At 31.4% G+C, this 23,246-nt stretch overlaps 1 protein-coding gene across 1 annotated transcript in view; it reads right to left on the bottom strand.

The window, feature by feature from the left end:
* LOC129230465 (protein transport protein Sec31A-like) overlaps positions 1-23,246 on the bottom strand; it is a 75,068-nt gene that overhangs the window by 17,316 nt on the left and 34,506 nt on the right. The window contains exons 12-18 of the mRNA XM_054864866.1: positions 21,690-21,764; positions 18,827-18,907; positions 17,493-17,586; positions 16,844-16,861; positions 9,644-9,825; positions 7,841-7,967; positions 1,325-1,464 (exon numbers count right to left, since the gene is read on the bottom strand). Coding sequence (XP_054720841.1) covers positions 1,325-1,464; positions 7,841-7,967; positions 9,644-9,825; positions 16,844-16,861; positions 17,493-17,586; positions 18,827-18,907; positions 21,690-21,764 — 717 coding nt within the window. The remainder of the gene's footprint in view (positions 1-1,324; positions 1,465-7,840; positions 7,968-9,643; positions 9,826-16,843; positions 16,862-17,492; positions 17,587-18,826; positions 18,908-21,689; positions 21,765-23,246) is intronic.

The raw sequence follows: 23,246 nt of genomic DNA, 5'->3' as shown, positions 1-23,246 counted from the left end.
GTAGTTGCATAGTAAAAAGGCCTTTATTGTTTGTTCTTTTGTTTATGTTACATACCCTTTTCATTACAGTAATGATCAACAGTAAATTCATCTCACTTTAATCTTAGAGAAATCAGAAGTTGACTTAAAAAACATAAGAGTATAATGTGCAAAAAATATTTCACATTAAATATTTATTATAAATTTATTTACATATTTTCTCAGTTTTATGTTAGCAATTTTTCACAGCATTGTTTAAAACAATAAAGAGATCAGGCAGTAGTTAGGCTAATTTTGTCGGTCGATTTTTATAAAAAACTCACATCATCACAGATTATTTAGACTTTTAATCCATATATTTTTTCTTCAGGAGTCTTTTATTAGATATTTGAACTGTGGACAAAGTACAAATAGGCACAATTTGAATTTTTCTTTAGAAACTATCATTCAGTACATCAGCTACAAACTTTGAAAACTATGTCAGTAGAAAGGCATTTATACCCTACTTTCAGTCAGGGTTGCCTGGTGAAAATTTAGGAAAATAGCCAAATCACTTCATGGTATTAGCCAAAAATAGCCAACCTGCAGGAAAACTGCTCTTCCTTCTAGGTGCATTGGAAAACTTCAATTGCGACTGTGCTAATTTACTTATCCTGCCTTCTTATGTGCAAAATGTGTTGATTATTTAAATGCTTTAATATTTTTTTCAAATCTATTGCTTGAATAATTGTTTTAATGTTCTTTCTACATCTTCTAATTAATAAATTTTGTTCTTAGCAGGGTTTGCTGAACTAGCACCCCCCCTCCCCAAAAAAAACACCCTGATTTTTTTGGGCAGTTTCAGTAGTTTGGTACAATAAAGTGGAGATTGAAATAATTCTTGAAAAAATCTGAAAAGCCTTGGTTTTTCATTTAAAAAAACCTAGGTATTAGATAAAAATCCCAGGTGGGCTGGGTTTTTCAAAAAAAAAAAAAAAAAAACCTCTGGTTTATCCATAACCCTGATTCTTTGTTTTCATCATGATACATACAATAAAAAACTGAATAAAATGTAGGTCAGTTTGGCTAAAGCTTTGGATTCTTTTCCAGCCAAATGGGATAAAAAATAGCCACAATGGCTAATATTAGCCAAATATGACAGCCCTACTTTCAATGTGCTTTAATTTCGTATCAGATTAGCAAAGTTTGAAAAAAAAAAAAAAAAAATGAAAGCACGAATTGAATGAAGGTAACACAGATGTTAGCATTTTAAAACAATATTTATATGATTCTACTCTGTCTAAAAATAAAAGATAGAAAGGAACAACTGGACTATGAATATTTTATTCTGACATGTATTACATACCTGCAAAGAGTTCACATCGATTTCCTCATTAACTTTAACCCATGATTGAGCCAGACGCTCTAAATTACCAGCACTAATGTAGCATAAAGAAGCATTTTGCTTCAATTGAACATTATTTTCCAAACGATTTCCAAGTAATTCTAAAAAGGGAAAAATATATTATATGCACTAGAAAAAAAAAAGGATCTTAAAATCAGTAACATACTTAAAATTTCAAAGAATTGTAACTATAAAATACAGTAAGTTCTCTGTTTAAGGACACTGTATGTAACTACTTTCTCTATTGAATTTCAGCTTTTCATGGTCCCAGAAGGACACATTCTACTTCACAATAGTGTTCCCTTGAAAGTTGTTAAACAGAGACTCAACTGCGATTCAATCATAGATTTCTAACAAACTTATCCACTAAAATCAACAGTGAAGTTTTTCAGTTGAAAATGTCATACAGAAGCAATCATTTACTTAAAAATGTAAAATAATTATGAAAAATAAAAAAAAATTTGGAAAAAAAAAATTATGCAAAAATAATAATAATAACACAGTGCAGTAAAAATATACCTTCAAACTGCTTCTGACATAATTCTTGCTGATTCTTATGTAAAATGATGCCTGGAATCCAAATATGACCACTGTTTTCTCCCATCAAGCCCCCTCCCCCTATTTTTTTTTTTTTTTTTGTTTTTGACAGCTTCATAGTTGTTTTTATTTGAAGGGAAAGGGAGCATTATATTAGCCATTAACACTCTCCTGCGGGGCTAGAGAGGTGCAAAGTTCAAAAGCAAGAGCATTTGGAGCAAGTTAGGAGAGTCATGGAGGTGTTTCTTTATAAACTTTTTTTAAATCACCAAAAACAGATCTTTTTTTTTCTAGGGATTTGCTTTACAATTTTTTCATTTATCTTTTGGCATAAAATAAGAGTATAGGACTCAGTTCTATGAGCCCCATGTCATAAAAAATTCTCCCATTGTTCAAAAAAAAAAAAAAAAAAAAAAGAAGAAGAAGATTGCATTTCACACAGTCAAATTACATCACAAATCTCCAATAAAGATCCTTTCCAATATTATTCCACTTACATTCAAATATAATTGAGATGAAAATGAATTTAATTATGCTTATAAAGACATACTGCGGATGCACTGCCCAGATTTTTTTTTTACTATATCAAAAAGTGATAAGCAATGAAGACAGTGCATCCCTAGAGATATAAATTTCCTCTGGCTAGACCCTTGAGCAGGGGCGGCAAATAGGGGGGTCAAGAGGGGGCGGTCGCACCCCCAAATGTTTTGAGCAGAATGATAGAAAATGGGTGACTTCAATTTATGTAAGTCGGAAATCAATGTTCATTAAAGGAAATCTCGCTGGTTTTCAGCAACTATTTGATGAAAGTCGACACATTCTCAGACTAGAAAAAGTTTTTCGTTACTTGGATGATGACTTAGAAATTCATGAAGAATTTTCGGCTTTTTCAGAACATAGAAAACTGATAAAGAACCATGGTTAATTTAACTAAAAAACACAGTGCCTCATATAGGCTAAATATTTCACGCTTGTGTGCCCAGTGTAACGATGGTATGTCCAATATGAGAGGCTCGTGAAAAGTGATGTGGCAGCATGGTTTTCACAAGAATACTCCTTGATATTTTACATTCACTTTTACGCTCCTTTCTTAAGTGTATATTTATTTAATGAGTGTTCATCGCTTTCTTCTGCTAGAAACAAGTTTCAGCTGCTCAATACATTATAATGCTTTCATAAAAACTTCTTAAAAGTGCATGTGATTATTGAATAAAAAGACTTATCAACCAAATACCTTTTATGGGGCTCTATAATTATGCAATCTTGGAGTGACACAAGATAATCTTCAAGCGTTAAAACGATAAAAACATTTCTCTATAACTTCAAAGCAGTGATTTGACGACTGGAAGCATTACTGCAAAACGATTTTTTCAATTGTGAAAAAGCTCATGCCCTTTAGCATGTATGACTTCGTTTGAATTTTTATTCAATTTGTTTGCATCAGGAAAAGGTTTTTGAAAAATGCTAACTCTATCAAAATCTATATCTTCAATCCGCTACTCGACTATCCAAACCACAGTTCAATCTACAATTGATCTGTGCGCCATACTACCACAGTTCAATCTACAATTGAAACTGAAAATAGATTTTTAATAGATGTATATTTTAATCAATTGTGAAAATTTTCAAAAAAATTCTTCCTCTAAACCAATTTTAAAGAGGCGCAAAAAAAAAAAAAAAAAAAAAAAAAAAAAGACAAAAATCCACATGATGATGTGAAGTCAAACATTGATTTTTGAATATTTTGTATGAAGTAATAGATTCAGTTACAAATGAAATTAACACAAGATTTGATGATAATTACTATTCTGTATGGTTGGCTGAGATTATGGTTATTTGAATTGGATTTTGAAAATGAAAAATAAAATGTTTCAACTGTGAGTAAAAGTTTTAGCATGAGGCAAGAAAAATTACAAGCAATATACTGACAGAATGGTTTTCACATCCAGAGATTGCAGTTTCGTCTTTGTTATGGACTCATAAGTCTGGAATAGTGAATAACAGAGCTGGAAGCAGATGATATCTCATTGAAGCTGAGAGCGCCGACACGACTAGATTATTCAATGATGAAAAGTTTAAGCCCCTCACAGTTTTTGAAGTAGCCTGGGTTGATTTTGAAGAGCAAGTTATAAAAAGTGTGTTCATACATAATAATACTTTTCATACATAACTTTATATTTCATAATAATTTTTATGCATAACTTTGTGTTACTTCAATTTTTTTTTAACTATTACAATCAGCTCTGTTAGTAGAGAAAGTTTTTTTTTATGTCTCATGAGGTTAGAGAAATATTTTCGAAGCACAAAGGGGGATAAAAAATACCTTTTCCATTTAGCTAAACTGGCAAAACAGCACGACATTGGAAACTGATAGATTAGTAACACGATACCCTGCTCTTCCGAATTCCAAAAATCATGCATTATAACTTTTCCAAAAGGTATAAAAACTTTAGTAGCGAGATGTTTTGTATGATAACTTTTTAGTCAATGAATCAAAGTATTGTTTCTAAACACTAATTTTATTCATATTAAACCGATTTTATGACCATTTCTTGTTAGCTAATGTGTGTTTAGTTTCGCTTTGGGGTTATAGAGTGGCTCCCAAAAGTCTTCGTACACCTACGACTTTCAACGAAATAGGCCCAAAATCATTGGTTAGAATTAATATTTCGGGATAGGTATTTAATTATAAGATCTATGATCAATTTTCTACAAAACTACATGAAAAGTTTTTAAAAAATATTAAAACTTAATTTTTTAAAAATCAAAAACCGAAAGGTGCCGGAAATTTTATCTCACAAAAGTCTTCGTACACTTTATAAAATGTCTATATATTACTGAATAATCTAACTTTTGATTAAGTTATTAATTATTAGATTATCATACAGTATTCATAACACCTTTTAAGCGTCTGGGAATAGATTTCATTCTTTTTTCTTTCTTTTTTTAGCGTAATTTCTGAGTAAGTGTTCTTACTCAGAAATTACACTTAGAGTATTACTATTTCTAGCTCTATTTTCGTTTTAAAGCCCTATTTTCGCAATCTAGCCTCCAGATATCTCTAAATACGTTACATTAAGTTACAATCTGGAGATTGAGGCGGTATTTTCTGAACTTTAGGATAATTTTCGAGGCACTAGACGCAAACGTTGAAAACCGTGTGCTTCTTATCGTTATCTTATTAAAAAACAAAGTTGTTTCCAATAATCAAATTTTTGGCTAAGAGTTCAAAATTGGTTTTTAAAATATTTAAAGGAACAGCATGATTCATTATTTCATCAAAAAATTACAAACTACCAAGTCCTGATGCTGATATGCACCCTCACACTAAAACACCTTCACCGTCCCGATGAACTGATCCAACTAAGTTCTTAAGATTAAGTTCCTAATTTTTTCGTCTACTTACAGTTATACAACAATTTAACCAAAAATGTTGAATTAATTTTTATCTGTAAGTAAGACATGATTCTGAACTATTTTTAGCTTATTTATCATTGATTTTGGGACGAAAAGCGTAAGCTTTCTATTTTTCGCACTACCAAAAAAATTTCTACGGGAAGAGGTCTCATTTAATCCAGCTAATCAAAGAACTTGGCGAACAATTTTAGGTGAAAATTAAATGTAAAATGTTTCATTTAACTCTGCAGAAACTTTTACAGTACTCAAATGCGTATTTTTCGTAAATTTTTTAACTTTAAATCTACGATCACGTTTTGTCAACTTTGCCAGTTGACCTTTTCTTACCTTGTTTTCGGTCCGATTCCTTTCTTTAAAGCATTTTATCAAGCACTTTACTATACAAACAAATGAATTAACTAATTTAGAGACATTTCAAACCAATTCACCACTATTGTGGGAAAAAAATTCAAACTTTGAATGGTGTTTGTGGGTTTTTACGAATACCAGCCATTTTACAGTAATAAGCAATATATTAAGGAATAAATAAACAACAAATTAAAGCCAAATTACGTATAAGGGTCTACACAATGCAAAAATATTAATAAAACGGCATATGATATTTTAATCATGAATTTATTCGTAAATATTTGAGTGTACGATGACTTTTGTGGCTTGTTATTTCTCTGTCTCTTCGTTTTCTGATCCATTTCAAAAAGAAGATCCGTCAATATTTTGAAAAAAACCAATGGGTTATATTTAGAATGACATAGGAATGATGTGAAAAAATATTGGACTTCAGATTCGAATTCAGTTTCGAGTTATTTTGGTTTTACTAAAAAATTTCAAAGTGTACGAACACTTTTGGGAGCCACTGTACATATTTTAGAAACTCGAACCCCCAAATGAAATGGTGAAATGCCGCCCCTGCCCTTGAGGCAGCATTCATTTACGCTATGAATAATACTCTGACACTTTTCATCAGGCCTGTAATTTTAAGATATCGCAGGGGTAAAAGGGGGGGGGTTCAAACTTTAAGGAAAAAATGAAACATTTAACTCAAAAAATCAATTTTTGCAAGAGATAGATATTACAATTTATAACAATTTTAGCCTTTTTCATTTAAGTCCAGAATACATTAATTTGCCAAAGTTTGAATATCGAAAATAAAACAACTCAGAAGTATATCTTAAAGCTGCACTAAAATATCACCATCTAAGAATTTGAACTTTTGACTGCAGATAATTCAAACTAATTTCCTGGCTAAAACCTGAAACAACAAGGAAGCAAAGAAAAAATATTCTCCAGATAATCTACTTAGAAAAGATGATGCTGATTTTTTATTTATTTTTTGTTGTAGTTGCTTAGTTACATTAGAGTCCTTATAGAGTGATTACTCTTTGTTTATTTATTCAATCATTGGACTTTCTCAATATTTGAGCACTGCAATGAAAACAATTTGAAATGTGTCAAATAAATGGTACATATTGTACATGGTTTGCCCAAAGTAATGAGCCTCATTTTTTTTGCCACGTGAATATACCACTCATACCTGCGCGACCAGTTGGAAATGGTGGAAGAGACTCTAAGCTTTCCAGAGATGCTTGGTTCAGTCCCCTACAAACTCTTGGGGTGATGGGAGGTCGTTATTAGTGAACCTACGTGCAGAAACCTCGTCGTGGTGTGTAGGATGGAGAGAACTTTGGAGCAAGGGTATGTGATAAAATTTTGCATTAAACTCCAAAAGATGGTGATGAAAACGTTTGATTTGTTCACTCAGACCTTCAAGGATGATTGCTCGTCATACTCCCAGGTCAAAAAGTGGCACAAGTCATTCAAGGAAGGCCGGGAGGAAGTGACCGATGAGGCTCCTTCTGGGCGTCCATCATCATTGCTAACGGACGATAATGTCACTTGAGTGAGAGATTTGCTGGATGAAGGTCGCCAAATGAGTGTTCGTTTGATGTCAGAACAATTAATTTTGTCGAAAACAGATGTTCCTAGAAGAGACAGAGACTTGACTCCAGAAGACTTGGCCATGCGTGCCATTTGCGCCAAACTTATGCCAAAATCTAGTCCGCCCGCTTTCGTTGTCAACTCCTATCTGACCCGGATTGGTGTTTCAAAGTTGCCGCAGGTCCTCTGTAGCCCCCGTAGACTTCTTCCCAACAGTGAAATGGGATCTGAAATGAAAGCATCTGGATACATTGAACAACATTTTTAAGATCACGAAGAGGCTCTGGAGGTTCATTAAAAACGACCTGTCACCGACTTGAGAGCTTGTGGGCGACTAAACCAGACATCTCTAGAAAGTTTAGAGTCCCCTCCACCATTTTCAACCAGTCGCACAGGCGTGCATGGTATATTTGTGTGGCAAAAAAAAGAGGCTCATTACTTTTGAGATAAACCCTGTATGTTACAAAAATTTTCCTTTTGGATATCAAGATTTTCGCATTCCACAGCTTTCTAAATGCTTAACATTAGGATATCGATTTTTAAAAATTAACAGCTAAATAAAATGATAATAAGACTAATATACCTTACCACATAAAGATGGAAAATCTTCTGGCTTTGCATATGTCAAAATTGCAGCTAACATCTCTTTCCAGCAATTAAGGTTACACGTTTTAACCATGGTATGCCAATCTGAAGTTACAACAGCAGATATCAGCTAAAAATAAAATTTATTTTACTAAAAAATACTTTAACACATGGATTTATTGTCAGATTATGTAAAATGCTCCTTTTTTTTTGTCAATAGGTTTACAAAAATAAAATATAAAAATGTTTTTTAACTATAAAGACTATTTCTATAAGCTTGGTTTGCACTAAAAAGTAAGAAACAAAATAAGAATATAATTTCTTGATCACAAAACTCAAAAATTGCAGTTACTCTTAATGCCTTAACTTTCAGGTTTTTCTTCAATGGGCAATGAAATTAGAATTAAAAATAGGAGAGAATAAATAGGTGGTATACAGCTTTGTATAAATAGCTTTTACAGGGCTCCCAACACATTTTAGCCACAGAAAAGGGTAAAAGAGAACCATTTTCAATCAAAAAGGGGGCAAAAGAGGACCAGTTAGGATTAAAAATAGGACCTTGGGAGGACCATTCATAACTAAACCCATGGGAGTACCAAAAGGCAAATTATCTGCCTGCTGCTAAATCATGAAGATATTTTTAAACATTGAAAAAATATCTTTAAAATTCTGAAAGCACAAGGTCCTTTCACTAGTCAAGTTCACCACGTCTCACTTTTAACTACTGACCTATTTGATTAGTTGAAAATGATTCTAATAACAGAAATAATTTTTGCATAAGGTCAGTTATTAAGAAGAGTAATTGAATGTGTTATAACAGAGTTTCTGAAACTGGGTGCCCAGGTACCCTGGTGTGCCATAGGAGGATCTGAGGGATGCCGCGTGACGTCTATGGTTTCAATAAATGTGTATATGTCACCGTTAAAGAATATAATGCAGTTAATTTATAGAATACCTAGTTATTCCATGAAATAACTGATCGTGTCCATTAAAGTGTGTAATATGCTATTAATTTGACACTTTAACTAGTTAATCAATGAAATAACTAGGTATTCTATAAATTAACTAATGAGAGACAGTTAAAGTGTAAAATAAATAATTTATTTAAAGGTATAAAACAGTATATTTAAAGGTAGTAACTAGGTATTCTAAAAATAAACAAATCATAGACAACAATTTATGCAGCGTGTAAATGCTATTTATGGAAATGTACCATAAAATCATTTGTTACAAGGATTACACTGGACACTTGGAATTACAAAGAACATTATTTCTAAACAAAAACTGGTGCCAACAAGCTAAACAAGCTCTTTCCTTATGGCCTGGAATAGTTCATAAATGCAGTAGGGGTGGAAGGTAAATGTATTTGTCGGGCAAGATATACGATATAGATTATTTTATTCTTTAACGAGCTGCAGATCGTTATTCTATGAAATAACTAGTTAAACCATGAAATACAAGAGAGTTTTACACTTTAACGGACACAATCAGTTATTCCATGAAATAACTAGGTATTCTATAAAATAACGGATTTTATACTTTAACGGTAACATATACACACAGACAGAATTGGGTGCCATGAGAAAATTCTAATTCTTCAAAGTGTGGTTTGAATTGGATAAGTTTGAGACTTACAACCTGTGTTATAAGATAGCGAAATATTAAAACTCATTTGGGGGGGGGGGGGGGGGGGTAGAAAACCACAATTTAAAAAATGCAACAAACTATAAACAATGTTTCATAGAGATTATTTACAATTGGACAAATTTGGCGTATGAAGAGAGAAAAACATGAACTTCCTCATACCTTAGATGAATTAGTACTGTTGGACTTAAAATATAGTTTTTGTGTTTTTTGCAAAAGTTGAAGTCCACCTGCTTGAGCAAGAACTAAAGCATCAGCCCATCTGTTATCTTCGATACATAACTCAACTGCAGATGCAATATTTCCAGTCAAAAGCGCTTGTGATATAAGACCATCAGTTTCACCTAAATAAAATTAAGTATTTCAAAAATATTATTTATTAATCAATTTTATGCAGGACAGGGTAACGAAGCAAAATTTTATCAGTTAATGAAAGTATAACTCAAATAATCTAATTTTAAAATATCATGTGTTCAATTATATACATTTTGACTTGAGTATTAAAATGATCATGCATTACTAATGACATGTGCGACGCTTCCTTACTGGCAATTTTCACCTTTTAATAAAAGTAATTGACAATGTTAAAAATGTATTTAATGGCTAATGCCTATTGAACTTTTGATATTTCTGATGAATATTCTGAACTTTATATTAAAAACAAAAACATTCTAAGTAATGAAAGGGGCGGGGGGGGGGGGGAGAGAAAAAATCTTCTGAAAAATACGGGTATCACCCCGCATTATCCGTCATGCCACAAAATTTGCGGGTCACTAGATTTTCAATAACACTTACCTGGTCCTTTCCGGCATGTCAGAAAAATCGAGGTTAAGAAAAAAATTAATACTATAAAAAATATATGTTCAGCTTTAAAATGAGTATAAGTTCTATACATATCGTATTAGTATAATTAAACAGTTTAGTTTGGTAAAAATATTTACTAACAAAGGTCATTTGTTATTTTAACAAGAAAAATATTGTTTAATAACGAATAATTTTATAAAAATTAAATTAAAACTAAGTAAGCAAACATTTAAGCAGTAAGTTTCCGCTCCAAGCCAGTGCTAAATATTTACTAGCTATTCAATAAATAAAAATTTAACTTCCCTCTCTAAAAGGAACCTAAAATAATTTATTTAAAAAAAGGATGAACAAATTGCAGCAGATTGCTTCTGAATTGATTACTTTATTGGCATATAATTAAATCCATTAGTAATGACCTACCATAAATAACAAGTTCATATTATATGTAATACACATTTTTTTTTTTTTTTGAAAGAAGGTTACTTTCGGGATTTGTTTATCGTTTTTTCTTACTGTGGTTTGGTTTCTAATTGGAACTGAATGGGCAAATTTACTTTTGTTCTGTTGCAAAATAATACTTGAATTATCCGGCATGACGGATAATTCGAATTTCCCGGCATGCTGGTCAACCTCGCTTTTTTCCGGCGTACTGGATAATGCAGGGTAATACGGTATGATTATAATGAATTAATGAGCAAAAAAGATAAAAATGAAAACTTTGAACAAACATAAAAAAATGATCAAAGCATCTAAAAAATAAATATTCATTTTGAGATTAAATCCCAAAATTCATGATAAAAAATTTATACTTACACACAGCTAAAGAAAACAGATTGTAATACTTTTGATGCAAAATTTACAATATAATGCAACATAAGCATCCAAAATATTTAGCGTTGGGAGAAGTTGTTACATTAAAATTTTACAACGTATCAAGAACATAATTCACCCTTCCAGCAAAGACCCCCTTATGTGTAAAGACTATCTAATAGGGTAGCAAAAATTAATACATGAGTGCTTGTTAAACTAGATTTGAAACATTTTTACAGCAAGCACTCAAAAGTACTTAACCTTCATTTGAATATAATACATTGCTTTTACTCTGTGACAATGACACTAATTTTTGAGATTTGGCAAGTGTTATAAGTTTATTAATTCATGTCAATTTTAAGAGCAAAAAAAGAACAGAGACCAAAGCGCCTGCCGTAAAAGATATGGAATGAACCCAGTGGTGGATATAAGGGGAGGGCAATGGGGGTCATGAACCCCCTCCCCCCTTAACTGTCAACAACAGAAAATCTCCACATTGTGTTCAAGCATTTCATGCACAAAATGTGTAAACGATTACAGTAGCTTTTCAATTCATTATTTTTGAAAGTAAATATTTGAACTACTACTTTGTTTCATTGCTTATGAAATTGATTTACAACATTTATTCCCAATTGGGGGGGGGGGGGTCCCAAAGGTTCGTTCAGAGGGAGGGGGCATTCTTCAGTATGACTCTCTCTAAAATGGTTTTCTGTACCCTCCCCTGTATGAACTTGTTTTTTCGTTTGGAAAAGTGAGCTCGAAGGTTAATATTTGACAGAAAAACTAAGCATTTAGAGAATAAAAAATATTATTACGCCAAGATATTTACTGCGTGCTTTTTAAAGAAATATAAATGCTAAAAAGTTTAAACTTAAAAGGTAGCAAAAATTCGAGAGTTATCGACAAAATTTCAAGCTGATGTTTAAATCTAGCCTCAAAAAGCATTGACCTCAAGTGATTGAATTTTTCCTACTAGTACAACAATTTACAAAAACGTTTTTTTTCGTTTTGGATTAGTTGTAAACTATGTGTTTCAGCAAAACTCTCTGATCATAACACCTGAATTTTCTTTGCATTTGTCAAACTTTTAAACAGTTGAGAACAACGGCGCCCATACGCAAAGTTTTGGGGGGGGGGGGGGGCTCAGATATTTTCCCCATGGAAACTGATTTCAGTACAGATTAGTGTTATTACAACTTGACATCGTTAATAATTTATTCATTAATGGCCGGAGAAGAAATGCTTTTTACATTTTTTGCAAGAAAAAAGTACTAAAAGCAAAGAAGTTCTAATTTTTAAAAGGGGGCTTGAGCTCCCAATATGGGCATCTATGGTTGAGAACAGAGATATTTTTAAGGTCCTGGCAAACGTATTTCATGCATTAAAAATTCAAAACAGGCCTCAAAAATTTAGTCCAACCTATTTTCATGCTTGGTATTTTGAATAAAAATTTATGATTGTGAAGAATGGGGACAAGGTGATTGGGACTTTTAAAACATTACATTTGAATGTTTTTAATATTTTTTAAAATTCAAAATGTCAAACATTCTAAAGGTTAAAATAGAACACATTTTCTATTCCCCTGTCATCTTCCATTTCATCCATAGGTAATAAGTTTTTCTTATGTAATTGATTACTATTACGATCTTTCCTGTTTTCGCATACTTCACTCTTCCAAAATGAATTTCACTCCTCTACAAATGTCAAGGAGTATTTACATGTCTTCAGAAAAACTCGACCAATATCCCTGGCAGATATCATAAAGATAATCATTTATATTTATTAATAAACAGGACACTTGCAATTTTTGCAATATTTAGTTTTTATTGCTAATGACTCCTTACACCAAGCTGTTTTGAACTCGAAAAGTGTAAATTTCATAACCGAAGACCTATGAAAACTGCAAAATCTTAGGTGTTGGGGAAAAGTTTTAGGCAGCAGATAAATTATTTAATTTTATTAAGCACTTTTATTATACTTGACCTGATTGTCACGGAAAAATCTGAGGCCTGCATTTGCTTATATCTCAGCAACTATATAATTTAGGAACTTCAGGATTTCACTAAATGATTTGTTTAATCTTAAGCTAATCCAATGCTAAAAAATTCAACCCTAAAATAAAATTATTATTTCGATTAGGATGGAAAACAGCAAATTTCATGTAATTTCCCCATGAAATGTTTAGATATAAAACCCATAGTTACAAATTTTGTTGCCTTACAACAGCAATATTTATAGAAATCATAATAAAAATTTTAAATCAAGGCTTTTCTGGAGCGAGCATGAAATTTATCCACTATCATTGCTTTTGTGGGATTTTTTTCCTCATTTATGCCAATAATCGAAAACGGAGCTAAGTAGAGACACATACTGGTCAACCATGGATTGCATGGAATTTTCAAACTTCCAGATAAGACGAATCTGTGTAAATAAGGGGGGAAAGTAAAAATTTGATGCACGTATTCCATGCATTTGAATGAGATTCTGCTTCTGCAAAACTGACATCAGTATAAAATAATAGATTCGTCCATTTCCGGCTGTAAAACGGATGTCTGTCTTTCCATACAATCCATGGTCAGACAGTATTACGATCTTTATCACAAGTAACTTGCATATTGTGAGATTTGAATTAGTTTTGCAAATCTTTAATATTTAAATGGTACTAATTAAATTAGCACACATACAAGTCCTAGAGGGGAACCAGGATTAATTTTCATGCCAAATGCTTAAAGTTTTAGATATGTGTATAGTTTTTTTCTCCTTTCTGTATAAAGCATTTATATGAAAAAAAAGGGGCAAAATTTTCGTGATGGTAACATAATTCTTTTTTTGAAATACATTTACACTAAAAAGAATAAAATAACAGAATTAAAAAAAATAATACTAAGCACTTTTCATAATGCATTGAAAAGGACAAAATAACTTTTCTGAGTCAGAAAGGATAATATTTAAGTATTCCAGTAATTTTCAATTATTCGAAGAAAATGACTTCACAAATGAGGAAAAGTGCGGCTCAAGTCATTTCAAACCAAATTTTCCCACAAAAATATGCATGTTTCTACACTCTAATTCAGGACAGAAAGTTGGATAATGATAAGAAATTCTCTGCATGACTTGAGCCGCACTTTTCCTCGTTTGTGGAGTCATTTTCTTGGAGTAATTGAAAACTACAGGAACATTTAAATATAGTCAAACCTCGCTGTCGTGACACCCAGATTTCATGACACTCCGGATGTAACATCACTTTTTCAAAATAATGAGCTTATGCCATACAGTTTTAATGTTAAGTAGCTCCGGATTTTACGACAGTTTTTTGGGGGCAACTCCGGTTATGACACATGGAGCTGCGCAGATTGGATCAAGTATTTCTTTGCAATTGAAAAAAATTCCGTAAAATAATTCTGGAAATATATGTTGTAGGAATTTCGGACTCGGACAAGAGATTTGATTAGGCATGACACCTCAAAAAAGGTGGGGGGCGAGTAGATAATTTCTGAAAGGTACATTTTTCAGACTTTGACAAGAGGGACAATAGAAAGGAATTCAAAGTGGGGGGGGGGGGGGGGTTGTAATACTGGACGAGGGAAATAGCAGGAGAGGAGAAAGACCATAGCTACCTTAGGCTGTAGGTGGTCACTACAAGCTTCTCCCATGAAAGAAAAAGAGATAAGAGCTCCTCATTATGTTGAAAAGGGACACACAACTCTAAAGTGGATAAAAGAATTAGAAAGGGTTTTTTTCACCTTCGAAAGGTGGGGCTAGGCAGTGAAAATCAAATCAACTTGCGGACAAAAGTGAAGGGCCTTCAATTGGTTTCTTTCTTGCTGATAATTTCGTCGAAAGGAGGAGTGTTAAAAATATTATTCGAAAGTTTAGCAAACACATGTTGGAAAGTATTGTAGAATTCAAAAAAAAAAAGTGGAAGTTTTTCTTAAAAGAATTTTTGTTATATTCACCAATAACTCAAATTTACATTAGTTGAATCTATTTAAAAGCATAAACACTCTTTAATTTTTTCATTAAATCTAATTTTATTGTGAACTAATGTTTAATAATGAATTTTTAAACTATTCCGGTTATGACGTCGCTCCGGCTATGACGACACTTTGCTGACAGTCCCAAAGGTGCCGTGATAACGAGATTTGACTGTATTGTCTTTTTCAGTGCATTATAAAAAGTGCTTAGTTTTTTTTTTAATTGTTATTTTTTAGAGTTTATTGGGAAGTTCAGTGCAAAATAGCTCCTAAAAAATTCTTTTTCTGAAAAAAAAAACAAAAAAAAAAAAACTAGTCGCTAAGTTCATTATTTTTTCAGTTGTCTGGGACAATTAGCAATTGAAATTTGTCGCATTCTGTTCATCACTATTGTAAAGTAGTTGAACTAGAAAAACAAGAACTATAAACTAAAATAGAGAAGTAATCATTCCAAGATTAGGCTCATAAAATTCCCCAGATCTAGGAAAGAAAATGCAAGATCATGTAACTAATAATTCTTAAAATTTGTTCACTTTTTTGTAGTTTGGTACTATTATAGCTGGTCATTTACTAATCTTAAAATCCATAAAGCAATAAATATGATGATAAGTACTAAAATTAATATTTCAATAATTATTTCTTTGAAACAACTTTAAAAAAAATGGCATAAAAATTGTCTGGTGCAAAAAATAAATAAATAAATAAAATAAATGAAAAAATTAATGTTTTAACACAATTATACAAATAGAAAGAAGAAAATGACAAACAGGACTACAGCGAGGATTTTTTTTTTTCATTTCTTCTCAAAGCAATCTTTTTATACAGTCACAGCAAGCGCATGGAGGAAAAATGCATTCAGATTTCTTAGTCAAAAAATTATATTTTAGACAAACTATTATGTTTACTGTTAAAAGATGTAACAAATGTATCGTTTTCATCAATAAGGCACAAAACCAAAGAATTTCAGGAAACATCTCAAGAATATAAGATCTCTGTTGAAAACCCAAGATCTTGAGGAAAACCCAAGCTCTAGTAGCTATGGATATAATGTTAAAGAAATTACCTTATAACATCCAAGTACAGTAACCTCCCGATTATCCACGAGTCAATTAACAATCAGGAACATGTATTTTCACAGCGAAAAGCAAATACCAATGGCAGTTTTTTTTCTTTTTTTTTTGTCGAAAATAGTAAATTTAAACTTTTATTTATTTATTGGGTTTTTTTCATTGTACATACACTTGTCTCTTGTTGATGTTAAGTTTTGTTGTGCAAAAATACAAAACATGTTTACTGTTCTGTGTATGTTTTCCCTGCTTGTTTTAAAATTCATGCATTAATATACAGTCAAGTTTTTGAGAAAGAACAATTTTTACCTCATTAGTACCTCATTTTAGCCTTTTTTGCGATTCATCTGCAATTTTTTTTATCCGTAGCACTTTTGCCACCCAATTCCGCGGATAATCGGGAGCTTACTGCACTTTAAATTTAAATTTTGTAGTTTATGAAAGATGAAAATCAAACTGATTGACTGTACTAGGGGATCAATAGGATTTGGAAACACAGCTTTCAAAAAATAGCAAAAGTTTTGACACAAAAGATCATTTTACCAGAGTACCATTAACCTAATAAAAAATAGATAGATACATTCTGTAAAAACCTGAATGGTAAAAGAAAGTCAGTAAAATGTCGAAACCGATTTTAAGTGTTTCTTTAAAAAGCAAATCAGTAGTGAGAACTTAATATTCATACATTACTTACTATTTATACTTACTTATTTCAGATGAAATATCTAAAATTAAAACACATATTTAAGATTAAAAATGAGCAAAATCAAAAGGTAAAGAAAATAAAAAAAAATAATAAATCAGTTAAAAATAAAGCAATTTCATCACCTCCCCCCAAGCATTAGAGCTGTATTTTTATGAACGAAAACTAGTCTCAGATGTAAAAATAATTAGCATTGATTTGCCAAAACTCCGAGAAAGTATGCGAGGATACATTTTGAGTGACAAAGTAAAAACTTGAGTACTGTGGTTCTCAAACATTTTTTAGTCGAGGGGCCACTTCAGAATGAAGATTTTTTCAGATACCTTCTCTAAGTAGAAACATGACAAATCATAACTTAGATACAAGCAGATTTTACTTGCCCCTACCAAAGGGGCAAAATTAATTTAACTAACCGATTAAATAATTTCTAGTTCTTCCCCACAACATAAGCAAAAAAAAAAAAAACCTAATTAATACTACACAAAAATTAAAATAGTTAACAAATCAATTAGTCTCTAATTGCTTGTGAAGTTGTTTCAAAATTTTGCTAAGCACCTGCAAAGATTTCATGGGTACAAGAAGGGAATCAGTGCAGTAGTACATAATGATAAATACATAATAAAATACTCTGATCAAATTGAAAGTCTTATTACCAGAATCAGTTTGAATAAGAACTTGCTCCTCTTCATCCTTAGCTTTCATTGCAATATTATCAAATGCTATTGAGCCATTAGGCATTCCATCACCCTAAAAAAATTAATAAAATAATAAGCAAACACACATGGCTACAATTGTGTATTACACAAAAATGAGCAAAAAAAAGTATAAAAACTACTTTTGTGGGGTCAAATTTAGTTCTATGCCATTTATGGGTTATTTTGAACTTTGCTATCCCTTTTTTCTTTCAAAGAAACAAACATACCTTGGCGTTTAGCACTCAGCTAATTTGGTGTTCGCAGTCTGCTTCTTTTACTATAACTTTCTGCAGGGTGTGCCTACCTAGGGGTGGGGGGGGGGGGGGGGTCATGGCGAAGACTGCAAAGTTGAAATTTTTAGGGGAGTTGTATTGAGGGGTATTGTGCTCATTTGGGTGGGGGGGGGTCTCCACAATATTGAAAGGAGTGCGCCCTTGCCCTATGGGGAGGGGGGCAACCCTGCTTTCTGCATACTAATTTGTTACTATTTAGAATTGGAAAATACTTCGTTTTCATGATAGATGAAAATAAACTTCATTCAATGATTAAAAAAAAGGAAAAAAAAAAAACAGCCAAAATCTGGTCTCCGGCATTCGAGTTTTGACCACTTGAATTCAAATTGCAATCAACTCTTCATTACTCGAAGCCAGAAAGAACCAACTAAAAAGTTTGAGTTATTGGTAGCTCAAGTTATGGGAAGTTCTCACACTCTTCTCAGGAGTCCAGGATTCAATGAAAAAGGATTATTCGAATTATGAGGCTTCGAGTTATTGAAAGTTCACTGCCTATTTTTCGCAATTAGAAATTGCATTAGGACCCTACTCACTGGGTTTCTTGTTTCTACAAATGGTTCCTATTTCAATTATAATTACGAATGGAATTCACATCTTTTGAATTCAAGACTTCAAAAATCAAATGAATGCCACCTCCTGGATGCTAGATGTTGTGTGCTGGATGATGTTTTCGTCTAAAGAGGACTATGTAAAGTCGATAGGGTTGGGTATAAAAGTTGATTCGGGGTGCATGAATGCAACCACCCAGGAGGAGCAACCATGCACCGAGAGACACCAACTTTAATCAAGTGAGGATAATAATTAGCAATTCCTGATTGCTCAAAAAACGATTAATATTCCATTATCAAAAATAATAAAAAGAAAAAAATATACATATAATAGAAAATTGGTATTGTACTTTTATTACATTAGCAAACACATTAAAATTTATAAGCTAGCAAATAACTATACTAGCATCATATCAGTTTTCAAAAGCAAAAAACCAATTTAAAAACTTACAATATTTAAATTGGATACTTGATCATTAAGCTCAGGATTTTCTATTAAAAGGCGACCATGATGTTTTAAGGAGGAGTTGATCTGAAGAAAATATTTAAATTTGTATTAATCAGAAATACAACTTCAAAATCTTTATATTGAAAAAGTTCCAAAACACTAGTTCAAACGTACTATAAAATACATGTTCAGATAAAATACCATAATAAAAAAAATTTGAAAAAGAAAATATATATATATATATATATATAATAAACCTCAAAACAGCAACAGACAAAAGAATCAAACTACCTTTCATATAACTGTAAATTGCTTTAAAAAGTTAAAAATTTCATTCTTTCAACACCGTCAATACAACTTTAAAGCATAATTTTTGAAATTGCTGCATAAAGGATAGATAAACTCATACATAACCATAAATCAACTACAAATATAAGTTAACTGAACCCAGGATTTTGACTACAGCATATTTGTAACAGTACAAGTATTTCGTTCTTAATTTTAAGTGTTTCATGAAGCATGTGAACAAAATATGGTTATGAACACTGTTTTATCTATCGTTTTTGAACTGACCTCAAAAATTGTGTTCAAAAGTAGTATTGATGATGCTCAAAGAAAAAAACTATTTTTTACTTTTTGAAAGCTATTTCCAGTTATATGAATAGTATGATTTTTTCTGTAATGCAGTTTTAAAATCTATTTTTGTTTTAAAACTCTTTTGTGTCGCTGTATTTTAAAAGCAGTATTTGTTGCATTCTTAAAACTATCTCATATTTTTCATTCCAATGTGAAATTATGCTATTGAAAAAAATTCAAAAGTCCCTAGAAGTTCAAGTGATTGGCACTAAAGACGAATTGGATGTGTTCCTATTTGGGATTTATTTGTAGCTAATTTAATTAGAAGTGTTAGCATATTAATGTTAACTTATTCAACCTCAATCATATAATCAACTAAATGAAACCAAAGCTTGCTGTAAATTATCATTCTATTGCACTTGATTTTGTTTCAGTTTATTTTGCAGTTAAATATTTTATTGGGTGCAAAAACTTTTTTAATTTTTAGTTTGCTATGCCGATTAAAAATTGAAGGTGTTTCTTTAAAACAGAAGGACAAAGTTGCAACCACAACAGCTGGTTATTTTATTTGAAATAGCATCCTTCTTAACTATATTCTCAAACTAATTTACATCTATACAATTAAAATCTGTTCGGGTCCATCTGTGGCTATCTTTTCGTTTGAAGCTAGGTGTTCTCAAGAATTGCTGCGATTCGAGAGTCGATCGAAGTGCCGATCAATTCGAAATTTTCCAAAGAAAGCAATAAGACTAATAACTAAATTGTATGACTTTAATTAGCGGAGATATTAATTAAGACATCAATTAACATTACTCTACTCAGGAATTTTTAATTCTTTCCTGTTGCCATTTTGCATATGGGTTAGAAAAACAGAGTTAACTGGTTGCTCTATTCGAACATAATCTTTGATTATTGTTTGCATTTTTCAAAATTTTTTATAGCCAATGTTCTTAACTCTTTTTAACATATGAAAGTTATTTTTGTAGTTATGTTTATTTTTTGTAGTGTCAGTTTACCATTACCAGCCTCATATTTTAGTAAATTTAGGATGTACAACTAATCATGTTTATTTTGTTGAACTCTTCCCTTTCAGAATTTGCATTTCTCCAGCATGGGCGAGTTTTAGAATTATAATAACTCTTTTTCCTCCTATTTTTTAACTTTTGAAATAAATTTTTTAGAAAACACTTGGTATTAAAGGAATATTATAAGTTTTGATGCTTTAATTTCAGGTAATCAACAAAGCAATATGTGTCGTTTTAAGCAAAAAGCTGCGAGTTACTGTTGATAATTTTTTTAAACATAATCTATCAGATGTAATTCAGTTCAATGTGAGCACAGATTATAGGTGATAATGCATACATTTTCTTTCTTTTTTTTTGTGCTCATTGAAAATACTCATAATTTGCATCATTGCCAATTATTATTAACATTGATGACATTTTTGCCAAAAATATGTTTTACTGGTAATTTGCAATCCCTGCATTGCATATTTATTTAATCCTTAACACGTTAGAAACTGATGTCAGAGTAAAACAAAAATATCAACTTGACATCTCTTTCATTTTTGAGGAGGCTAGTGCAACGCCGGCCGGCACAGCTAGTTTCACAATAAAAGCTGCTCTGGAAAAAATCTGGTTAATAAAGATAAAATTACCACTAGAGTTCAGGGAATCAATGAATTACATGTTTGCTTCAGAGAAGCTTTCATTCAAAATTCACATTATAATTATTATCAATATTACTATGTAACAGCAACCAATTCTTTAACAATGAGTTTCACATTTAATCTTTTATTACGGAAACATCAAAGTTAGGTTTTCTGATTAGCATGAAATTGTTTTTTACCCATAACTTTTTTTCTTAAAAATAAATATGGTCAAACAAAGGGATGGGACCTAGTTCACAAGGATGACATTATGAGCTTATAAAAAAAAGACAAAAACTATACAAAATAAAAACTGCCTTCTTTTTTAAGTGGGTTAATCAGTGAAATATTGGAGTGATTTGCAGTTGAGGTTTTTAGCTTAAAATTTATAACAACTCCCTAATACTGTTTCAAAATATAAATCAATTTAGACACATTCTATTTGTTTCAATAGGCACTCAAAGGACTTTTTTTCACGAGCAAAAATTACTTTTTAAAAATCGTTTATTCTTTAGCTTATGTACTTAAAGTTATCAGCTGCCGGTAAAAAAACACAATCAAGTCTATTTAAAAAAATCACTAGAAAAATTAAAACATATATATTTTATAACAGAGTACAAAATTAAATTATAACACACTTACTTCATTTACAACTTTTTCATAATCATAGCCCAATAAAGACAGCATTTTTGCCCTAGGAGCATTATTAAAAGTAGCCTGTAATGTAGAAAATAAACTAAATCAAAGGAAACACCAATATCATTAAAGTTGATGCATTCAAAGTTATTGAAGCACAAAGTCATAGAATTCACTGGGAAATGATAGAATCATGATCAATAAATTTAGTAAAATATCTTGCACTTATACAGTCGGACCCCAATTTAATGAATTCATTTTGACCGATACTTTTATACATTAAATCAGGGTGTGAAATTTTTTTAAAAAAAATTACTCTTACCTAATCTAAAACCTCTAATAAACAATTGCACAAAAATATCCATAATTAGAAAGTGTACACTATTTATTCAGCATTCTACGGCTTTTTACACACTTGTCAATTTGAAATTTTAAACTGCTTTGTAATCAATGTTTGGCAATTTCCTTGATACTCGACTCGAGGTAGTTCTCCTTCGACTTTATGGGGAAAAGAAAGTACTGTGTCATTATAAGCCTGCTGCATGTTTTTAGTTTCCAGGCCATGTAAAGCATTTGAAAAAGTAACAGTTTTAATGGGAGGTTTATTATCGCTTTTTACAACAGAATCACTATTCATTGGTTGCCCCCCCCCTCCCCCTGTCAAAAATAGCTGATTCTAAGAAAAGTCTTTCTTTTCTTCAAACAATATGGATATAACATTTGGTAAACAACCCAATATTTCCTAAGTCAAAATAACAAAAAAAAAAAAAATTTTCAGCTGTTAAATAATTTGTTAATTTGGGGTTTATTATTTGGTAAATACGGGTTTTTGCTTTCATTTTAGTTGGGGAAAAAGAAAAATTTGCTAAATTGTGAAATTCATTAAATAGAAGTTTGTTAAATCAGGGTCCGACTGTAGTAAGAATTTCAAATGTAGTTTTTCAGTGAATAATTTATAAAAAGAAGCTAAAATCTTTTTTTTATAAATAATACTTAATAATCTAAACAAACAAATATTTTAAATAAATTTAAAAGCTGCATTGCAGTTACTTGCAAGCTTGTAGCGTAAAAGCTCTAAACATTCAGGGCATGATTTTTTTTTTGTCTAAGACAAAATACATTGAAATTAAAATAATTTTGTAAAAAATCATCTGGTTAAGCAATAAAATTGCATTTACAATAGGTAATTACATTCAAGTTTTATAAAGAAAACGTTTCGATCCAAAATTTATAGATCTGGGCCTGATTCTTAGGATTAAAATATATATATCTGGAAATGTAGATGAGAATTCCAATGATACATTATATGCACTATATGCAATATGTATCATTGCTGCCCAGCCCTTTACTATAATAGATGGAAACACTCAACACATCTTTTAATTCAGTTTAATGATTTACTTCTGAAATGTCCACTGGGTGGCATAGAGGTAAGACATTGACCTTTTATGGCTCTGGTCCCGGGTTCCAACTTTCAGTCAAAGCAGCCAGTCGGTGGATTTTTGAGAAGCTGAATTTCGCCAATGCCAAAGTTGTATGATTATGCGCAGGGTTCACTGATAT

The sequence above is a fragment of the Uloborus diversus genome, chromosome 9 (assembly GCF_026930045.1).
Source record: "Uloborus diversus isolate 005 chromosome 9, Udiv.v.3.1, whole genome shotgun sequence".
NCBI lineage: Eukaryota > Metazoa > Arthropoda > Arachnida > Araneae > Uloboridae > Uloborus > Uloborus diversus.
The sequence above is the reverse complement of the archived record's forward strand: the minus strand, read 5'-3'. Positions and strand labels throughout refer to the sequence as shown.